A 23,076-nucleotide genomic window follows, 5' to 3' on the forward strand; every position below is an offset into this window, starting at 1 on the left:
ATGTCTTCTTCATCCATGGGAGTGCTTATGGACCTTTGGACTGTTTTCAGTTTGGGGCTATTCCTAACGATAATGCGCGGGCCCTCCCACAGCCCCGCGTCACCAAGGCCTCTCCGAGCTCTTATTTTATAAATATACGCCCCGGAGGACGGTAACTTTATCAACACGTAAAAGCGCGCTGTGCTCGGTCGCTATTTGCATAGGAACCACCCACTTCTCGCCCCGCTCCCTGGGGCTGCGGTGCAGCTCTGACGCGTTCAGCCGGCGCCGCGAGAGCGCGCGCAGGACGCCTGCGCGAAGAGGGGCGCATGCGCAGACGACCGAGCCCGCTGACAGATTCTCGGTGGCGGCAGCAGTGGCGGCGGCGGCGGCGCCTGCGGCGGTCCTGGACTGCGGGGAATGGGAGCCCTCGCTCTCTGACTGAGCACCGCCCCGCCTCCCTGGCCTCAGACATGGCCCAGGAAAAGATGGAGCTAGACCTGGAGCTGCCTCCGGGCACGGGCGGGAGCCCGGCGGAGGGCGGCGGCAGCGGCGGCGGCGGGGCCCTCCGGAGGTCTAATAGCGCCCCTCTGATCCACGGCCTCAGTGACACTTCGCCGGTGTTCCAGGCCGAGGCGCCGAGCGCCAGGCGCAACAGCACCACGTTCCCGAACCGCCATGGCCTGCTGCTCCCAGCCTCCCCGGTCCGCATGCACAGCAGCCGATTGCACCAGATCAAACAGGAGGAGGGTATGGACTTGATCAACCGAGAGACCGTCCACGAGCGCGAGGTGCAGAACGCCATGCAGATCAGCCACTCCTGGGAGGAAAGTTTCAGCCTGAGTGACAACGACGTGGAGAAATCCGCCTCCCCGAAGCGCATCGATTTCATTCCGGTGTCACCGGCACCATCTCCCACCCGGGGAATCGGGAAGCAGTGCTTTTCACCATCCTTGCAAAGTTTTGTGAGTAGCAATGGATTGCCTCCAAGCCCGATTCCCAGCCCAACGACCCGGTTTACGACTCGAAGAAGCCAGAGCCCCATTAATTGCATTAGACCAAGTGTTCTTGGACCATTGAAAAGAAAATGTGAAATGGAGACTGATTATCCGCCAAAGAGATTTTTCCAGGGCATGCTGTCTTCTGACGTCGCACAGCTGTCAGATCCGGGGGTGTGTGTGTCTTCGGACGCCCTGGATGGGAACAGCAGCAGTACTGGATCGTCCTGCAACTCGCCAGCGAAAGCCAGCACTACCACCGACTCCCCGGTGTCACCTGCCCAGGCGGCCTCTCCATTTATTCCAGTAGATGAACTTTCATCTAAGTGACTCACCCTCCTATCCCCGAGACTCGGTTGTTTTGTTTTGTTTTGTTGTTTTTTTGCAATGGAGAGAAAAATCAAGTTGGAGCAAGCACTGAACTTTGTCAATTAATTTGAGGCTATTTCCTATTTGACCCTTTTTCCTTTTTTGGAATTTCCTGAACTGAACTGAACTGTTGGTATTCTAGAGAACTTTTATGTCAGGTTCCTGCAGATTACTTCAGTGTAGTAATATTTTCAGACGTTTTCCCAATAAGTGTGTTGAAGCATACATCTTTACGCTGCTAATATGTCTAAATACATATGTTATCCCTTGATTTTTTTAAAAAAAATAATTGAGAGCTCTATTTATTTATGGGATTATTAAGTTCTGATGCAAATATAAATGTTGAATTAATCAGTGCAGTAAACTGATGTTTTAAAATTCCATACTTCATGCCCACACTAATTTTTAATGTTATTTTTAGTGATTGCTAATTTCTATTTGATGAACAATAACTTACTATTTACGCTATTTTTAAAATATGTTAGTTATATCAATCCAGTGGTTGTCTTGTTTTATTCAGGAATCCTTGGATATTCAATTTTCTGGGTACAGAAGTGAATGGGATGGGAATTGATAAAAGAATAAAATATAAACATTTGCAACAAATCGTTTAAAATTAAACATAAAGGTAAACATTTAAGAAAATATTTCCAAATGAAATTTAATAGTATTTCTAATAAGTTGTACAAATATACCTACTCTACAGAAATGATTTTTTTTTTTACCAGAAAGTGCAATCTCTTGGGTATAATACTAAAGTTAAATGGAACAGTGCCTTGCAGTCTTAGCCCACTGCACATAGACTGAGGCCAGATTCTTTGTAACCATTGCACACTTAAATGCTTTTTAGGTGTAGAAAATGTGTGGGAAATCCTGTTGAGTTTCAGCAGAGCATCCAGGCAGATAAAACTCTATCATTCATATGCTTTAAAATATCCAGTTGTGCCACAGTAGATATTGTTGCCAACAAGAAGCCAGAGCAACTTTTGGCTGCTTTTTGGCTCTGCCCATCAGTCACCTTCCTAGTTTCCCCTGGCTCAGGAAGGAAGCAGCTGTTTCCTTGCCAATTGGTCCTTCCTCTCCACCTCCCACCCAACTAGGGCATCATCAGTTAGACAAAAGTACAGTGTGATTCGGATTTCTGACAGTGAGCAGCAACAGGACTGTGGAATTGTTTCAGGAACCTCTGTGGTTAAAACTACAGCTGGAGTTGAATGCCTTGGGGATGTCAGGTAATTGCCAATGACTTGCAATTGAAAATCAGTGGAGAGTCACGTAGGTAAATCAGTATTTGACTTAGGTTTTGTTAAAGGTAGAATTGTGAAATGTTCCCTTTTTTTGCCTTTTACAATTAAGACAAAATATGAAAATATTTAATAACAAAGTGTTTTATATTATAGTTCTTATATCATCCTTAACTAGGAAGGGAGGGAGGGAGGGAAGGAGGGAAGAAGGAAGGAAGGAAGGAAGGAAGGAAAGAAGGAAGGAAGGAAGGAAGGAAGAAAGGGACAAAGGGGGGAAATCTGGCAACTCTGGCTTTTAAAAGTTATTGCCTACAGAGACTTTAACAATTATGTGGAATTTTTACAACTATGAGAATAAATGGAACTGGTCAACTTGTAGCAGTTGCCTCAAGAATTCAGTGAAATTACGTCGAGGGTAAGATCATGTGCAGAGGCTTGACATTCTCTCTTTTAGGTAATAGTATTCAAATACCCATGTCTGATCTTGTTCTTCAAATTCAAACTTATATATCTAACTTCCTGTTGGGCACCTTGACCTGGCTCCAGAGGTACTTTAATCTCAACTTCTCTAAAGCAACATCTATTGTCTTCTTGTTGAACCTGTTGTTGAATTGCCTAAATTGATGGCGTCACCACTATCTAATTTCCTAAACTAGGAACCATGGGAAACATCCTTGACTCTTCCTTTTCCTTATCACATCCAGCTTAATCGCCAAGTCCTGTCTACTTCTGAAATGAAACTCGAATCTCTTCCTTTCTATATCTCTGTTGCCACTGATGTAGCTTAAATTCTGGCCGAAGTGATCTGCCAGCCTATCTTCGCATCTTCTTTTGGCCCAGTCTTCACACTGCCTTTAATGTGATCTTCCTAAAGTAGGAACTTGATTTTTCACTCTCATGCTTAAAAACTATATGCTTCCCCATTTCCTACAGTTTAAGGAATACTTTCTTTAATTTAACATAGAAGGTGTGTTTTTTGTTTGTTTTTGTTTTAATGAATTGGCCATACTCTTAGAAGCTTTAATCCCCTGGTCATCCTGCCCAATACACATCCTTCTTACTGCAAACACTAGACTACTTGATATTCTTTAAATATGCCATACACTTTCATGTGTTTGTACCTTCTGATAGATTGTTCCTTCTCCTTAAAATACTCTTTCTATCCTTTTCAGGCAGGCAAATGCTTTATTTTTATTTTTTTTATTGCATGTGAATTTAATGATGAACTAATGTGCTGATTATAAAAATACTTAAGCAATATTTAAACAGATATCTATATAGTAAAAACTGAAAGTCTGTCTGTTACTATGTAAAATTCATCTTTTCTTCCTGTAGGTAATTTCAATAATTCTGTATATATTGTGCAAGATGTGTTATTCCACATTTTCATGTATATATGTATATAAATTCAGGAAACCAACATGTCATTTACATCTCTCTTCTTTCTTTCCCCCATAGCTAATCATTCCCCAAATCTTACTGATTTTTTCTTCTAGAATCTTCTTTCTTCTCTACTGCCACCCTGATCTAGGATATTTCTCTCGTAGGCTTCTGAAACTGCCTTCTGATTCCCAGTTGTCCCCTTCACCCTTGCTCTGGTTGGCTAACCACTTATTTTCCATATAGCAACCTGAGCAATTCTTGAAAAATTACAAATCTGACCCTTCCCTCTCCCAGCTTTAAAGCTTTGCAGTTGTTTCCTGATGTCATGCTATCAACATGTATGGATTCTGGCCCCGGAGGCCCAGGGAAATTGCCCTTGCCTCTCCTCCCCTTGTTTCCTGTGCTCCACCTTCAATGGCTTGGTTGCTTGTCAAATACTTTATGTTCTCTCCTATTTTAGGTCTTTTTGCCAGATCATTTCCTTGAAGGTATAGGCAAGGGTGGGAACGTCCAGCCCCATGAGCTGGGCCCTCGAAATCATTTGGTTCTGGCCCTGCCAAGGCATTCGGGGTGAGTTAATTAAATGTTTGACCAAATACAACAGGCTAATTTTTAAGTTGACAATTTTGTATGGCCTCCGAAAGATGTTATAAATATCCAAATGGCCCTTGGAAGAAAAAAGGCTTCCCATCCCTGGATAGAGAAACGTAGAGAAACCTTTATTTCTGTAAACTCCTTTTTCTATAGAGGCAGTAAGTTTTAAATCAAATGTGTCTCTAAGAGTTTATATAGACAGTTTACACTATTATGTTATTGTTCATAACTACAGTCACAATGTAAGGACTTAGATCATGCAAGAATTATCCTTCAAAAAAACATTTTTGGGTGTATTAATATCGCTAATCTGTAAACTTTGTGCTAGAAGTCCCAAAGCACATAACATTTAGTTACAGTATAGTTTGTCATATATAGCAAATGTCTGTGGCATATTTTCCTTTATTATTTTTGTTTAAAACACAATGGGAAAAATAATTAATGGTCACTAAATTTGCAGTTGTTGGATGTCAAAACCGTTAAGCATATTTAAAAGATTGATTATAATTAAGAATAACCTGTATCAGGTTGCCTTCCAGTGATTCCATTTATTAGTTCAGCCAGTTATATACCTATAGCAAGAGACCACTCTTAGATATCTGGCAGTAAAATTGGGAAAGGGTCAAGGCTTATGAGGGAAACAGGATTGAGATACATTTTGTTGTATGGATGGGTAGAAAAGGTTTGAAGATCCAGGAGAGAGGTGGGCGACGGGAATAATAGCCAGGACAACAAACCAACCAGATGATGATGTCCACCTACATTTTCTGGGTAGCATCAGGGGACTAGAAGAACGAGTTGGTCTTAAAAAGGAGATCTCAAAGAATTTATTTTTATTATTTAGGACAGGAAAGGGATGGAAGATGGAACAGCTAGGCAAAGATCAGCAAATTTGAATTGATTTGCTATTGCAGGACTTTAGGAGTGTGGAGGAAAGTATATGAAAAGAATTTGTATCTGAATGCTTCTATTTTCCAATTATTGAGGATTCTACAATATTTGAGGGTGGAGCAAGAGTAGACTTGGAAGCTTGAGTGAAATAAAGTTTTAATGTTGCCTCTTTGAGAAGGTTGATGAGGCCGTATTGGGTGCCAGGTTGCAGTTAGATTACAGGTACAAAAGAAGTGGATTGGAATGACCTAGGTTTGGGAGTTGGTTAAGTATCAGGTGTGTGAAGCAATTGGGGATTCTGCTGAAAATGGAATTGAATGAAGTGCCAGGGTCTTGGGGATGGTAAGAGAAGTCAGCAGTGGGTTATGGGAGATTACATTCAATGAGCCATGACAAAGCATACAGAGAATCTGATCTCACTGTGGAACTTTTGCATTAGCAGTTTTACCCTTACTTTTCATGACTAATTTTGTTTAGTTAGAAAATCAGTCCCACATCAGCATGCTTTGAGTTTCACTTATTTGATTTTTTAAAAAAGAAAAGAAATTTATTTTTTAAAAATTTTTATAAAATAAAAAAGGGGAGAAAAAGTGAGTCAGATTGCTCACTATAGCCAAGACAGTCCTTTATGCCTTCCCTAACTTCTTGTCCACGTAAAAAATGTTCTTAAAAGTTGAAATGACCTTTATATAAAAGTTATATGCAGAATACTTGCTGTATATCAGGCACTGTTCTAGGTGCTAAACAAACGTGATATTTCATTTACTCTTTATCATCTGAGATAAGTGCTATTATTGTCCTCATTTTATAAATGAGGAAATAGAGGCACAGAGAGGTTAAGTAACTTGCTCAGCATTCCAAAACGGAGGTAGGCAGTATATTGTAGTTAAGAACACAGACTGTGGAGCCAGGTGGCTGTGGTAAGGATGACGGTGGTAAGGATTACATGGGTCTCACTATATATAAAGTCTTTACAGTAATTTGGGGCAATTTCTGTAGAAGTGTTAACTATCATTGTGGTGGTGGTGGTTGTTGTTGTTATCTTCACAACAGCAATAATGTGGATTCAATAAGGAAACTTTGATCATCCTTTATTGATGAAACTCCTGCTTTCACACACAGTAACATTATACTTTCTCCCCTTCAAGGCATCCTATCCTATTATAAGGGAGAGTGTTTTGGATGTTGGAGAATCTTTTTGTTTTCATTTTTCAATTACAGTTGACATACAATATTATATATTAGTTTTAGATATATAGCCTAGTGGTTAGACATTCATATAACTTACAAAGTGATCACTCCAGTAGGTACTGACACCATAGATAGTTATTACAATATTATTGACTATATTCCCTATCCTCTATTTTACATCCTCGTGACTGTTTTTGTAATTGGCAATTTTTACATCTTAATCCCATCCCCCTTTTCACCCAGGTCACCCTCCCATGGAACTACCCATCAAAATGTCCTTTGTATCTATGAGTTTCTGTCGTGTTCATTTGTTTTTTAGATCCTACATGTAAGTGAAATCATGTGGTATTTGCTGTTCTGTGTCTGACTTACTTCACTTAGCATAATACCCTCTAGGTCAGGGGTGGGCAAACTTTTTGACTCGAGGGCCACAGTGGATTCTTAAACTGGACCGAAGGGCTGGAACAAAAGCATGGATAGAGTGTTTGTGTGAACTAATATAAATTCAAAGTAAACATCATTATATAAAAGGGTACGGTCTTTATTTTTTTTTTTTAGTTTTATTCATTTCAAATGGGCCGGATTCGGCCCGCAGGCCGTAGTTTGCCCACGGCTGCTCTAGGTCCATCCACGTTGTCACAAATGGCAAGATTTCATTCTTTTTTATGGCCTAGTAATATTTCATTGTATATATGGAATATTACCCATTTGTCTATCATTAAACACTTAGATTGAATCCATATGTTGGCTATTGAAAATAATGCTGCAATGAAATAGGGGGTGCATATGTCTTTTCAAATTAGTGTTTTGGATTTCTTCATATTAATACCTAAAAGTGGGATTGCTGGTCATTAATTTTTTGAGGAGCCTCATATTGTTTCCCATAGTGGCTGTACCATTTTAATACAATCCAGCCAACAGGACATGAAGGTTCCCTTTTCAGATGCTGGAGAGTCTTGTACTGAGCAGATAGTTCCCTCTGTAATTTTCACCATCTAATTCAAGTCCAACTCTCTGGAACATGCAGAACAAGCCTTATCTCTCTTTTTTAGATGATAGCTTCCCTTCACCAATCAGAAACACCGATTCCTCTGTAATTACCTCTTCTGAATTTGAAAAATCATGAGCAGTTTTTTAGTGCACTCCCTCTGTGAAATAGGGCTGTCATTGCTAGTGCTATCAAAATTTTCACAAGATCATGATCCCTTTAAGACTGCTTTCCCTTCTGAGAAAGTAAAAGATGGTTTAGTCACATGAGGCATTGCCAATACTGTTAATAATTAGCACTGATATTTATTGAGCACTCAATATGGGCCTAGACACTATTTTCAGTGCTTTGCTTGTATGAGTTCATTTAATCCTCATGACAACCCTGTGAGGTAGGTGCTATGACTATTTTTACTTAACAGATGAGAAAACCAAATACATTTTCTTAAGTCTCTAATACTTTTTTTCGTTTGAATTTAGGTCCTTTTTGTCTTTTCCTTATGAACAAACTCTTTTCTTATTCAAGATAAAGCTGATTTTCCAGCTTGCTAGTGCTGCCACTTCCATTTGGAATCAAATATGTTTATAAAAATTATGGCTTTTGCTATCATTACCATATTAGAGGAAGCTATCAGGGATTGGGTTTTGTTCTTTTGTATGTGCTTTTTGTTTTGTTTTTAGTAATAAGTAAAAAAATTAAAGTGGTATAAAAGGAAATCAGGCATCACATATTTTTTTAACCGATTTGCTATTTGAAGTAAGAAATCCCCAAACCACAAATTTCAGATTGTTGTTTATTTTTTAATATGTGTGTATACACACATACATATTTACATACATACACACATGCATATATATACTTTGTTATATTTGAATTGTACCGTATCCTTAGGTCATCATTCCTAGGGAAACAAAAAACAACCATTTTGATTCCATCGTCTCCCCAAGAAATCCTGTGAGTTAAAAATGTATCCTTATTTAGAGGAAAAGTAACAACAGGATTTAAAGAATGATCTACAACCTTTTATTACCTAAATAATAAGAAGCTTTCCTTCTTTCTCTGTAAAAAGTCTGCCCAGGGGGTAGAGATTTAAATTCATAACAATTGGGCAATCCTTGTGAAACTAGTATTTTTTTTTAACTTCATAGACAAACACTTCACAATTGAGTGAGAGAACCCCAGAAGGAAAACCCCTTTGAACACATTTTAGAGTGGGCGCTTAGACTTCAAGCTTCGCAGTGTCATGTGCCAGCATTAGACATTTTGAAACAAACCATCAAAAGCAGCAATTTGTTCCAAAAGGTTAGTATCATTTTTTGGAAGTTCAGTAAATATTTTCAAAATGTCTTCAAAAAATGACTTTTAGTTCTATTTGCGGCTTGTTTGATAAAATAATTTTATAACAGAGAAGTTAGGCAGATAACATATAGTCAAGTTGTGTATATGTACAACCAATTGTTCAAGCACATGTGCACACACACACTCACACACACACACACACTCTCAGACCTATTTTATGAGCCTTGCTCTGTGTGCTTGGAGCCATATTTAGCTTTCCTTCCAGTTTAGATTTCCTTTTATTTTTCCCTCCTTGCTTTTCTTAGGTAGATTGGACTTTGTAAATTACACACACACTCACACACACACACACTCGCACACGCTCACAGATATTGTTGGCAAGAATGTTTTGTGCTTTGATTTTTCATCAACTTTCTGAATTCCAGTTGATACCCTGAAAGAGAAATAGGTCTTTGGTTCTGGTACCTAAGCTCTCTATTTCTCCTTTTGCACTTCTGGGATAAATACCTGGGGAGAGGTAAAAGTCACTCTAACCAATTCTAAGGCAGTGTGATTGAAACTGGAGAACGGAGAACCTGTGGCTTTCATTTACCTGCAAAAAGGAAGTTCAGTTCTGGATCAATGCCAGGGATAGTTCTGGTTCTTTTCCAATTGCCTAAAATGGTCTTCCAAACCAAACTAATGTCTAAGACTTGGCTAGCAAGGCATGTGGTGAAAGCAGACAATGGAGAAAGAGCTTTTGTGCCCTCGCAAAGTAAAATGGTTGGTTGAGGTAACCATTCCTGTGATTCAGGCAATACCTTCCCCTTGCTTTAGGACAAAGAACAATTTTCTGTTGCAATGCCAGGAGGATTACCGGAACTCTAGTGACAAGTAACTATTGAGTGTTGATGTCTTTTGGAAAGAAAAATATGAGCTGTTCAAGAGAGAGTGGGAGTGGGGAGATGATGAATGGATTCAGTATTTTTTTTTTTTTTTGGCGTGTGAAACCTCTGTTGGGTTATCATTATGAGCTCCCCATGGAGTAAAAAATGACATTGATAGTGGTTTTCTTTATGAACAGTTGAATCAGGATGCGTTTAAAACTTTTTGAGTGTCTTTCTCTTAATTTCTCTTCTTTTGTGTCTTCTGGGAAAAAAAGGTAAATAATAATAATTGCCAAATTATTTTAAGTCCATTTATACCAGTTTTTGAACTCTTAATTAAAATCCTACTCTTATCTAAGTAGTCTATCTAAAGGCTTCATTTTACCACACTACTTGTTGCCAGATATTTCTAAAAGGGAACTTGCGTGGCTACCCCTTAACTTCAGGATTAAATCAAACCATGCAGTGTGAGTGGAAGGAGACCCTTCTACCTCCACGTATCCCCTGACTTCCACACTGTGGACTGTAGCCACACTGAGTTGCCTGAGGTTCCCCACGGCTGCATGCTTCTATAGACTGGCTGTGCTTTGACAAGCTGTATCCTCTGCTTGGAACGACCCTTCCTTCCTTCTTTCTCCCTAGTCCTTTGATGGTGAACCTTTTGAGCTTGGCGTGTCAGCATTTTAAAAAACCCTAACTTAACTCTGGTGCCATGTCACATATAGAAATTTTTTGATATTTGCAACCATAGTAAAACAAAGACTTATATTTTTGATATTTATGTTACATATTTAAATGCCATTTAACAAAGAAAAATCAACCAAAAAAATGAATCCGCGTGTCACCTCTGACACGTGTGTCATAGGGTCGCCATCACTGCAGTCCCTACCAACCTTCCTCCCTAACTAACTCCACCCAAGGAGTGCATCTCCTGGAGAGGCTTTCCTGGTGGCCCCTGCTTCTCCAGCCCTGGTCAGTTTGATGGTGTTCTTCTGTGAAGCTGTCAACTGGCTGAATTATTTTTATATGATTTCTTGTCTCTCTGTCCTGTGTAAAACCAAAGCCTCGGCCTTTTACTTCTATCCCTGATGCCTGTGCATGGCATATTATAGTTGCTAACATTTATTTTGAGTGGATGATTAATGGATGGGTAAATGGCATAGACTATTTTTAAGAGGAAGGAATGTAGTAAGAGTCTCAGTGGAACAAATCCAGTGATGTGGCTGGACTCTGTGGTTTGCCAAGAGACTAGAAATTCATTCATTATTAAGCAATTTTGGTTCGAGCACCTGTAATATGCCTCTCACTGTCTAGTCTCTTAGGAAATGTCAGCGTACAAAGCAAAGACTCCCAGCTTGTAGAGTACTTATTCTACCTACATGCTAACAAGTCAAGGGAGGATGACAATAAACATAATACATAAGTCAGTTACATAGTATATAGAGTGAGGAAAGGCGAAGAGATCAGGGTGGCTGGAGCAGAGTTATTGAAGGGAAAAAAATAGTTGGCGGGGGCTTAGAGAGGTGGGCAGGAGTGGGTATTGTTGCAAAGACAGATGTCATAGGGTCTTATGTGCCATTGAATGATGGTGGCTTTGGGTATAAGAGATGGAGAGCCATTGCAGAGATTTTGTCATAGAAGAGGCGTGATCTGTCTTGGGTTTTAAAAGGAACACTCTTGCTGTGTTGACAACAGACTGTGAAGGGCAGGGGTAAGCCAGGGGATCAGTTAGGCTTTCCTGCCATCCAAGTAGGAGATGATGGTGTTTTGGATGAGGGTGATATCCGAGAAAGGGGTGTGAAGTGGTTAAATTCTAGGCATATTTCGAAGGTAAAGCCAATAGTTTTGCTGACAGATTTAAGGGAGGCATCAGAGAGAGAGAAAAGTTAAGGATAATTCCAAGATTTTAGGCCTGAGCAACTGGAAGGATGGAGTTGCCATAAACTCAGAGTGGAGATCTGTGAGTGAAGTAAGTTTTTTCTCACTTTTGGCTGTGGGTGTGAGGATGAGTCGAGGGTATTAGGAGCTCAGTTTTGGGCATGTTAAATAAATGATCCTCATTAGACATTGAAGGGACAATGTCAAGTCAGTGATTGGATATTTGAGCCTGGAGTTTAGGAAAGAGGGCTGGGGTGGAAATACACTGATAATTGGGAGCTGGCTGCCTGTGGATGGTATTTAAAATCAAGAGAATAATACATGTGATCACTAAGGGACACCTGACTGTATATCTAGAATTAAAAGAACTGAATCCTGGGGACTCACTAACATTAAGAGGTCAGGAAAAGGACACGGAGAAGGAGCAGCCAGGGAGGTAGGAAAACCCAGAGAGCATGGTATCCTAGAAACGATGGGGAGCCTATGAGAGAGGATGAGCAAGTGTGTGAGTGCAGCTTTCAAATTAGATGAGGCCTGATCATTGAGCCTGGGATTTAGTAACATGTAAGTCACAGGTCACCTTGGTGAGAGTAGGTTTAAGAGAGAATAGGATGAGCAGAACTGGAGACAGCAGATGGCTGAAGAAAGCGATGGGTTTTTGTTTTTTTAGATCCTTGAGGATAAAGAAGAACTAAAGTAAAAGATCATCCCTCTCCCCATCTTATTAGTAAATTGTTACTAAGCATTTCACAATAAATATCCCATCGCATATATATGATTATAGTTTGGGGAAAAACCAAGGGCAAATGAAACTTTTCATCCTTCTTTCCTTCCTTTTCTCCCTCCTCCCTGCCTTCCTTTTTTTTTTTTTTTAAGGGAAAAAAAATACATAAGTAAATGTTTTTACTCCAAACATGAGTAAACTGTTAAAGCCAAAGACCTACTGATTCACTTCCTTCATGAATTTGTCTGGTTCATTTTATTCCCTTGTCACTTTTTTGTCCTGATGGCTTTTCTCCACTTCTAAATTGAAATTTAATTCCACACCCGTGACACAATTATTTCTGTAAGTTTGGCCCAGTTTCCTAACCCAGAGACATTTTTCTCTTCCGTGAGTGCTGTAATTTTTTTTTTAAAAGTAGTTCATTGTCCTGTTAGGTTTTATTTAAGAACAGATTTCTTTCTTTTCTTATTCCCTTTTAAAATTATTGCCGAACGGCAGGAGAGGGGAGCCAGTAATGATAAGAAAGAAAGAATGCTTCCCTTCCTTCGAATTGCTCAGATTTCATTCTAATCATACAATACTGTCAGGTTCATTCTTGTGGGTTAGTCAGTCTGTCTCGGCCCTTTATAGAAGAGGACCCAGGGACCTCCGTGCCATATTAGTACCCCGGAGGGGAAAATGCCTCCGCCTAGAACTACGCTTTCCTGATCCTGCATTTCTGTCTTTCAAGATTCCAATCCAGTGTGACTCTCTCCGCGGCGGCGCCTCTGCTTCTCCAGCTCTAGGTATTGCTTTCCTCTGAATCACTGTGCTACCTGCTGCCCATAACCCTTACTTTTGTTGTTCACTGGAAGGATGTGTGTGTGTGTGTGTGTGTGTGTGTGTGTGTGTGTGTGTGTGTGTGGAGTGGGGGTTGTATAATGTGATGGTTAAAAGCACAGCCTTTGCAGACCTGTAGAACTGCATTCCAGACCCAGCCTTCCTATGAGCTTTGTGATTTTAAGCAAATTACTTAATCTTTGTGTGCCTTTGTCTTTTCACCTGTTAAATGGGAGTAGTTCCTACCTCAAAGCAGAAAGGATTAGAGGGGCTAAGGCTCAGAAAACTGGCAACTTGAATAAATGGAAACCTGAATATACAAAATACATAATCTACATCATATGGAATATACAAATATATATCATGATAAATATATATATAAAATATGAACTAATCCTCTACCTTTATGGCAGATTGCTGGAAAGAAAGGGACAATGGCTGTGTTTCTTTCCAAATACCAATTCTTATCTATAGAAAGAACTCAGTAGTTATTAATGATGATGGATGGTGCTTAGGAAATAGGCAATGTTTGTTCATGGAAATGGGGGTATGCGTGTATTGCCTTGTTGCACATTGTGAGCGGTTTGAGGCCTTAGAAAATCTTCAAGACTAAAATTCTTATAATGTGCAGTCTGGGGAAGCGATGTTGCAACTTCGGTGGAATATGAAGTCAATAAGCTTTCCTTTTAGTTTTCTTAACACTCGTGACAATTGTTGGGGTTTTCCAATCATTACACAGCCCAGAATACAGAAACCTGCTTTAACTTGAACACAATCTATAGCATTCTGTATAACAGGAGAGGAGCTTAGATGACATTTACTTTTAAGCAAACTTTCATAAGCCATGTATTTTAATAATGTGAAAAATATTAGAAGATAAGAATGAAATAGGCTAAAACAAATAAATTACACTTTCTAGTGATAAATGCAACATAAGTTCATTTTAGAAACTAGAAAATTCCAGTAAGCAAAACAGCAGTACAAGTCACTACGGTGCCACTGTTTACACTCCCATGTATATTGTTCTAGGCTCTTCAGTGACTCACTATGCATATGTAAGTTTCAGACGCAAACAGTATTTTACTGCATAGTCAGCTCCTTAAGCTGCTCTTCCCCATGTCCTATATACACAATGAATGTTTTAAATATACTTCTGCATTATTTCACCCTCTCTTAGTTAACCAACTGTTTTTGTCCCTCGGATTGTATAATTTTTTTTTTTCCCCCAGTGACAAACAGTATTCCGATGTACACCTGGACAGCTTGCCAGATTTAAAGGCCAAAACGTTTCCTTGGGCTGGCCAATATAAAATAGCTGGCATGTTAATTTTAATTTACTTTTGTCCATTTTAAAAACATTTTCTTCCAGTTTGAGTGATTTATTTGCTGGTCATATATGGAGCTCCTGTGTGTGACTGAAAAGAAAGAGTGCAGTTCTCTGCCGCCTGTGTCTCAGATTTTATGCATCCAGGACAGCCTTTTCCTCGTTGGATCCGCACTCGAGTTTTGCTCATGTCATCGGGAAACTGCTGCTCTGGGTCTTCACTCCGTGACTAGACTGAACTGTAGCTCAGGGTTAGCGACGTCGCCAGCAGGTCGGCGGTTACTGTTCTGCCATTTCAGTGGGAGGCAGGCTGGAGCGTGTGGGTGGGGGGTGAGGAGAAGGAAGCCAGAGTTAGGTATTTGTCCGACAGACTTAAGGACACTGCCATTTCCATCTTTCATAGCTGTAGCAACTTGAGATCCCACACTTTCTTAGTCAAGACTTTATCAGATATTGCCTCCAGCTGCCCAAGGAAACATCTCTGAAGTCTTAACCATAAAAGTAGCATATTTCTGTTTCATGCACCTAGAAATGACAACAATTCGCTGTTACATCATGTTTAGCAATATTAGGGTTACTTATATGGCCATCCAATGTTTAGGCCTTAGAAAAAAAGGAATATTAGAGATGACTTAAATCCTTCATTTTTGTAATAAATATCTGGTCAATACCCAGTATGTACCAGGCACTGTGTTAGAAGCTGCTGTTACAAAGAAAAGAGAGCAAGTCCTTATCTGCTGTTGGTGAGGCACACATATAAATACAATATCAACAGTGCTTTGCAGAACTTTGTTGCAATATGTAGTGACCTATATTCAGGACGATACAGGAATCCAGAGGAAGGAAATAGCAAAGGTGTTTGTAGAGGAAGTAACTCTTTAGCAGGTTGATAAGTGAAGCAGCATTCCCGTGGGAGATGAGGTGAAAAGTGTCCTCACAAAGTGTGCAAAAGACAGAGTGACTTCTAGGAATTTCCAGCAAACAACAACTGCAATGTTCATTTAAGACAATTCTCAAGTTTAAAAAAAAATTTTTTTTTACTAATTTAATGTTTTCTTATTTCTCTATATTTATGGGTTTTTTTAAACTTAATTGTTCCTTAGGAAATTAATAAATCATTTGATTCTGAAGGAGTAAATGAAATGGACATGGCTGAATAAGATGTTCTTATAACTACTTCCTATCTCAACGTTACACTTTGTTTTCTGCCTTCGATTTAATAGCTTAGCGATTATGACCGCAGATTCACAGAGATAGAAAGATGGAACAAAGGGGATATAGTTCAAATTATCTGCTAAATTTCTCATGCTCTCAGTAATACTCCAAAATATAATCAAGGTCCCTGTGCGTGTCTGTTGATCTTAGCATTGAAAAAGTCTTGAGCTAGACATTCTGAGATTTCACAGACAATAGATTGATAGTGGAAAAGAACCAGAGGGTTTAGACTAAATAGATATGTTATAGGAAAGCCATAATGATCTTACTTAAATATTTTCCACATTTAATAAGGCATGTAGTATGGTTATGTTGCTGCCATGATTTTTTTGATAAATGAATTTGCATCCATGATAATTTTTTTAAATTTTCCATGGAATTCCACATAATAATCAATGTGAATACTTGAAAAAGATAATTTATTGGACCCCAGAGTTGAATTAAACTTCCTCAAAGAATAATAATCCCTTTATTAATTTCGAGCTTATTTTGTAAACAAGGAGTTTTTTTACATTTAGGAAGCATAATAAACAAAAATCTGGAGAGTAATAAGTGGGTGAATTTCCCCACCCTAAGGAGAGGAGAAGGTGGTTGTGGGAAATTAGGGAGGGCATGGTGAGGGAGGAGGTTGAAATGGGGAGAATGCAGTGACATTGATTGGGATGAGGAAGTCAGTAGGGGCAGGAGTAGAGGTGTTTGAGTTCTGTTTAGGAGGTATCATGTCTAATATATTTGTGAGAAACCCAGAGGAAGTATCAGTTGGACATGTAAGTCCATAGCTAAGAAAGGTCTGGGGTCCAGCTAAAATTACATTTGAGATGACCACACTGCATTGGTCGTATGATTGAAAATCCTGAAACTTTGTTTGTAGTACATGCCCTTTGTTCCTCAGTGACTCCATCATTATGGCGCATGCCTGTTGTGAAAATGAATGCAATCCTCTTTGGTGATTCTTCAGTTGTTCTAAATGCCTTAGCATACTAGCCCAGACCATCCCTGCAGATTCATGCTAGGCCCCTCCCCAACCTGTACCCTTTTACATCCACCATGACAAATAACTTGTAATTTCCAGAAGGCACCTTGTTGTCCCTCCTCCATACTTTAGAACAGGGGTCCTCAAACTACGGCCCGCGGGTCACATGCAAATACAAATATTGTATTTGTTCCCGTTTTGTTTTTTTACTTCAAAATAAGGTATGTGCAGTGTGCATAGGAATTTGTTCATAGTTTTGTTTTTTTAAACTATAGTCCGGCCCTCCAACAGTCTGAGGGACAGTGAACTGGCCCGCTGTTTAAAAAGTTTGAGGACCCCTGCTTTAGAAAATGCTGTTCCTGTGCCCTGGGAACACCCATCCCAGCCTTTCCTACCTTGCTCTCTACAAGTCATTACCTACCTAAGATACAGCTCAGGTAGGTGTTACCCCCTCAAAGGAGCCTTCCCAGAGTCCAGGCTGTGCCCCTTCCATGCACCACCCTGAGCAACCTGTATTCCTCCATCTGAGCACCGATTACACTGTCTTGTGGCTGCCAATCGGTCCTTCTGTCTCTTAGAAAACACTGCTCTTACACCCAGGCAAGAAGGGCCTTTCCCTCCTCACAACCACCTAACCTGGGTCTTGTAGTTGAAAGGCCTCTCTGCTGGCCCTCCGGCTGAGCCCCTTCTCCCTGAAGCAACAAGTCCGAGAAACCAAGGGGATGTTCCCAGCTGGAGCCCAAGTGTTCCTTCCTGTGCCACACACCCTGTGGAACCAGGATCCCAAATTCCAGAATTCCCTGCCCCCACATGACCCAAAGCCTGCTTCGACGGCCTGGGCTTCTTTCCCAAGTTTATCCTCCTGAGGGAGAACCATGCCCCAGAGACTACACTGTTGGGCATGAAGGATGGGGAGCGATGTCTGCGGGGTGTCTACACATGTGCGTGGGACAGGTCTGCGGAGGGAGAGAAGGTGCCGGGCCAGGGGTCAGGAGCCAGCCCATGCTGTCCCAGACACTGAAGAGCCTGAGATTCCTAAATCCAAAGCTCTTCACGCAGGTTCCTTTGAGGAACTGAAAACAGTGACACTGATGGGGGGAGGTGTGTGTGGGCAGCAGGTGCCCCATTTAGGCTGGTGAGTGAAGGGAAACCTCATAGCATACAGTCTGTGGGCTCCCATTTGTTCTCCTTCCTGGGTCCTGCCATTGTTGGGATGGGCCTTGCCCTAGTGCCAGTGCTTGAGGTTGAACCGTGCCTTTCCCCCGGCACCCAGCACCCAGCACCCAGCACCCAGCACAGGACCTGCACATGCACAGAGGTTTGTTAAATGAAGGAATAATCCAGTCCTCCCGTGGGTTCTCTGGCCTCGGGAGGAGCTGGGGGCCGTTGGACCCTCTACCGCTCCCTGCTTACTGATAGACCCACCCACTGATGGTCTGTGGAGGGAGCCCCTGCCCAGGGGGTGCAGCACTGCTGTGGGGGTTCTACAAAGGTGCCCCACTGAAGGGCTAATGAGCCTGCACTCAGCTGCCAGGCCCTGAGCATGCTGACACAAAAGGGCCCTTTTTATGCAGGGTCCAATCTGCCCTGCGGAGATATCTTTCATTTTCCACAGAGACGTGGGCTTTTGCTAAGTCAGAAGGGGTGTTTTAGGGCGAGTGGGGGCTTGTCATTCAAAGGTATGCTAAGCGTCCAGGGTTGTGGGAGGGTAGGAGGACATTTGGGTACCCGGCTCCAAATTCTCTGTTACTACTAAGTTCTGGAGATGCTTAAGCTATAAGCGTTCCAAGTGTTAGAATATTTTCAACTATTGCCTCCATACCTGCAGCTCCTCCTTCCCTCTTCCCCCCCAAAAACTCAGGAAACTATTGAACGGAGTCACATCTGTCCATGCCATTCCCAGCGCTCCCGGCCTCTCCCAGTTAGCACCTGCTGCCTCCTCACAGATTGGTCCCTGGGTCCCTGAAGCCATCACTGTTTCCAGACTCCTCTGCCTGCCTTCTGACCAGGTGACTTGAAATCGTGTGTAGCAGGGAGGGGTGCTGGGTGACAGCCTTGAACCTTGACTCAGTCCCGTGTGTCCTGATGACAACTCCTGAGTAGGGCTCTCCGCGGGGAAGAGGCAAGCCCTGCAGGAGGGAGCCTGGCATTCCAGGGAGACTTAGCGGTTTTAGCGCTGGGGAAAGGGCGCATTCTTTTCCTGCGGCCTGCTAATAATCACAGTCGTGCTCCCTCCTTCCTGGATTTCTTTTCGTTGGACTGCCTTTAGGCACCCAAGGTCTATCCTAGTCCTTGACTCTGAGAGAAGAGGGCGTGCTTGTTTGGTACTGAGCCATCAGCACAGCCGTGAGCTCAGACCGTCGGCCGGTGGCGTAAGATTTGAAATAGATCCTAAGGCTGAAGACTTGAAGTCCCCCCTCTTCCTGTTTTCAAAACTATGGGAATTGAAATTGTTTCATAATAAGATTATGAGTTACTTCTGTGGACTTAATACACCGCCTAACAAGAAGTCTTAGCCAGAGCGGACTGAGTCTCACCCGACAGGTAAGTGAAAAGCCAGAACTATGTTTTCGCCGGCAGGTAAGGCTACTTTGCAGACTGCAGGGCCGTGGATGTCCCTACGTAGGGTTGGAAGATGCAGAGCAGCTCCCTCCAAGAGAAGCCCGATCTCATGTTGAAGTCTTCACCTTGTAGAGGCAGTGAACTCTGGCTCCATGGACTTACCTCCTGGGGTCTTCTTACTTTGTTTTGTGCCTAATGCTGTGTTGCATTCTGATGGAATGAAGGCTGCAGGTTGCCCCCAGAGTGTGTGGCCCGTTTCAGCCTCTTGTGCCATTCTAGAAGCAGTGAGCAGATGTAGGGCAAGGGCCATGTGTGAGCATCGCAGAAAACATTAGAGGAAGACCCTCCAAGGGAAAAGCTCTGGGTGGGGAGATTGCTGGCTGCTTTTATTTTTTTGTGTGATTTTCTGTGTTTACCCAATATTTCTATAATGGATTTGAGGTGCATTTATAATCATACTAGAGGCCTGGTGCATGAATTTGTGCATGGCTGGGGTCCCTCCACCTGGCCAGCGATTGGGGCTGATCAGAACCGTCTCACCCAGTCCCTATCAGGGCCGATCGGGGCCGGTGGCTGGGGAGGGACCGAGGGAGGGCTCCAGGGCCTGTCTGGCCCCATCTCGCCCCATCCTGATCAGCCAGACCCCAGCAGCAAGCTAATCTACTTGTTGGAGCATTTGCCCCCTGGTGGTCAGTGCACATCATAGTGACTGGTTGATTGACCACTTAGTTGGACACTCAGCATATTAGGCTTTTATATATATAGATTTTAAAAATATTTTAAAAGAGAATCCATTTGAAGAAACTGAGAGAAACTTGTGTTAAATGAAGTTAAAACAGGAAAGGGAAGGAAAAGAAGGAGGAGAGAGGGAAGGAGAGGGAAAGAAGGAAGAAAAAACTCCCATGGAGGTATTTGGGATGCTGAATTGATCACTAGCCTCACTTTTCATCTTGTTTTCTCACTCTCGAAACTGGACATTCATTTATTATCCAATGCTAAAAGGGAGGAAGAAGAAAACATTTATTAAGCATTGACTTAACTTGTACAGACAGAGAATAATCCTTTCTGCCCTCAAGGCAGCTCATCTAAGTGTGGCAGACATATTCATACATACATTGATTAAACTTCCAGCTTTTCAGTCTGTCCATGTGCCAGGCACTGTGCTAGGTTCTGCAATCTACAGATAAGTAGATTGTAGGTAGCTGAAGGTGGCTGATAGTAGAGTGGAAAGAAAAGAAATTTAAACTCATGATTACAGTATAGTCAGTAAGTGTACAATAGGAGCAGGCACAGAGGGGCACAGAGGAGAGGCACAGAGGCACTGAGCCCTGGCTTCAGAGAACTAAGGGTGGATTCACAGAAGGAAGTGATGCCTGAGCAGCATCTTGCTGGACAAGGATAGCCAGGGAGAGAGGGCAGTGGCTGTCAGGCGCTGGAGCTAATACAAGAGCAGGAGGCAGGCAGGAGAGTGCCTGGGCTTCTGGGAACTGTAAGGCATCCCGTAGGGCTGCAGCCTGTGGGGGGCGGGCAGCCCGCTGAAAGGAGTCCGCGAGGCCAGGTCGTGGGAGGTCGTGTACAGGCTGTGCTGAAGACTGAGTTCCTCCTGAAGCAGCAGGAAGCCACGGCAGGGTTGTCAAGGAGATTAGCATTATGGAACCTTCCCTTTAGCAGTACAGGCAGACACTTTAGGAGGCAGAGGCAGTAATCTGGGCTAGAAACTAAGTCTCAGCTAAGAGAGCAACGCGGAAAATGCTGAGAAAGAGCCAGAATCAAAGAATATCAAGGAGATGGATGGAAAGAACTTGGAGGGGCTGTAGGATGAGGCTTGAAGGAGGAGTCGGGATGGCCCAAGTCGGGATTCCTGGCTTGGACAACTAGGTGGATGATGGCAGCATTCTCTGAGCGGGTAGAATATGATGAACTGCAGTTGGAGCACATAGAATTTATATTGCCCATAAGACACTGTTGGAACCCTAAGAGTGATTGAAAATGTTGACCGAGGGCTCAAGGAAGAGACCTGGACTCAAGAGTTATTTGGACCCTGGCCGGTTTGGCTCAGTGGATAGAGTGTCAGCCCGCAGACGAGAGCGTCCTGGATTTGATTCCAGATAGGGCATGTACCTTGGTTGTGGAAGGCAATCAGTCGATGTGTCTCTCTCACATCGATGTTTCTCTCTCCCTGTCTCTCTCCCTCCCTTCACTCTCTCTAAAAATCAATGGGAAAATATCCTTGAGTGAAGATTAACAAAACAAACAAAAAAAGAGTTATTTGGGAGTTATTACAGGAGGCTGCAGTTGAGCCCGTTGGTGATGGAAGAGATTATTCAGAAGGAGCGAGAAGAATACAGAAGACCATGAGGAACATAAATGTGTAAGAGGCGGCCCAGAAAGGGGAGCCTGCTAAAGAGACCCAGAGGTGTTCAGAGAGGTAGGGCAAAGCCAGGGATGTCAGGAAAGGAGAACCAGGTGTGTACGGAATCCTTGCCCACGCTCACTATCAGGTCTGCAACCCACAGAAGAAAGGGCAGATGACAAGTGGCCAAAATGCCCAGGCCACCTGGGTGTGCCTCCAACAAGTTTCTCTGGACATAAACCTCTACCGAGGTCTCATTCCAGAACACCTGGTAATACAAGTTTCTTGTTGCTTAACTGAGAACATTACCTCCCCAGACAGAATCAGGCTTCCATTTGTAAAGAGCATGAGGAAAGGGTTTGGGGGTAGGCAGATGACAGAGTTGGCCATGTGGAGTAGCCAAGGGAAGGGGGACTGTCAGGGAAGGAGGACTGGTCATTATCAGCCCAGTACCCTACTGTGTGCAGGGTCCTCCCACCTCAGTGCTTCAGAGACATCCAGGAAGATAATGAATGAAACTGTGTTGCCAAAGCAACAGGGAGTCCACCTGTGAACCTGGAGGTGGTTTGGGGGGAGGCCAGATTGCTGTGCATGTCCAAAAGAGAATGGGGGGCCGGGGGGGAGTGGAGGCAGGGAGGGGACACTAGTCTTTGGAGGATTTGACCCTGAGTGTGAGGAGTGAGCCAGGGTTGCAGCCAGAGGGCAACGTCGGGGTGAGGGAGGTGTCAGGAGGAAGGGCCTCATGAAGGGTTTGACAGGCTCATGTTCTCAAGGTGAAGTGTCAGATGAGAGCAAGAGGGTGACAATCCAGGTACAATGATATGTGATGGAGAGGGGGCTCTGGGCAGGTATGTGTTGGAGAAAAGGAGAAGTGAGGATGGGAAACGGTGCTCATGAGTTCTCCGATGGAAAAGGCAGCAAGTGAAGGGACCATTCTTCCTTCTCTGAAGCAGGAGGCAAGACATAGAGATTGTCAGGTAGGGACGTAGGGAAATAAGCAAATAAGGCCTAAAACAGCAGTGCTGACTGACTGGCTAAGAGCCCCACTTTGGATGCGGACAGCCCGTGCACTCACATCCTGGTCTGCCACTCATTAACCATGTCAATGTGGGCAAGTTATGTAACCTCTCTGTGCCTTCATTTTCTCATCTATAAAATGAGGATAATAACAGAACCTGTTGCGTGGAGTTATTGGGAGAATTAAATGAGTTAATTCGTGTAGAACTTACAGCAGTGCCTAGCCCAAATAAGTGCTCCATAAGCCGTAATAATTACCATTTAAAAGTGAGGGCAAATGCAGTCTGGGGTCACGTGAACACCCAGGTGTAAGTGGCTGACGGAGGGTTACGAACGCACAGCCAGGAACGCGCTGTGTTCCTCCCGGATGGAAGGAATCAAGGATGTCCTCAGAGAGCAAAGACACAGG

General features: G+C 42.6%; 2 protein-coding genes across 2 annotated transcripts in view; both read left to right on the forward strand.

Moving 5' to 3' along the window:
* The window catches only part of PIP5K1B (phosphatidylinositol-4-phosphate 5-kinase type 1 beta), a 281,029-nt gene that overhangs the window by 68,210 nt on the left and 189,743 nt on the right, over window positions 1–23,076 (forward strand). The window lies entirely within an intron of this gene.
* PABIR1 (PP2A Aalpha (PPP2R1A) and B55A (PPP2R2A) interacting phosphatase regulator 1) lies at window positions 337–5,983 on the forward strand. The gene has a single exon (XM_081103855.1). The coding sequence runs from the start codon at window positions 453–455 to the stop codon at window positions 1,305–1,307; it is 855 nt and encodes a 284-aa protein (XP_080959981.1). The 5' UTR covers window positions 337–452; the 3' UTR covers window positions 1,308–5,983.

This window comes from Myotis nattereri (assembly GCF_964212035.1).
Source record: "Myotis nattereri genome assembly, chromosome: 12".
NCBI lineage: Eukaryota > Metazoa > Chordata > Mammalia > Chiroptera > Vespertilionidae > Myotis > Myotis nattereri.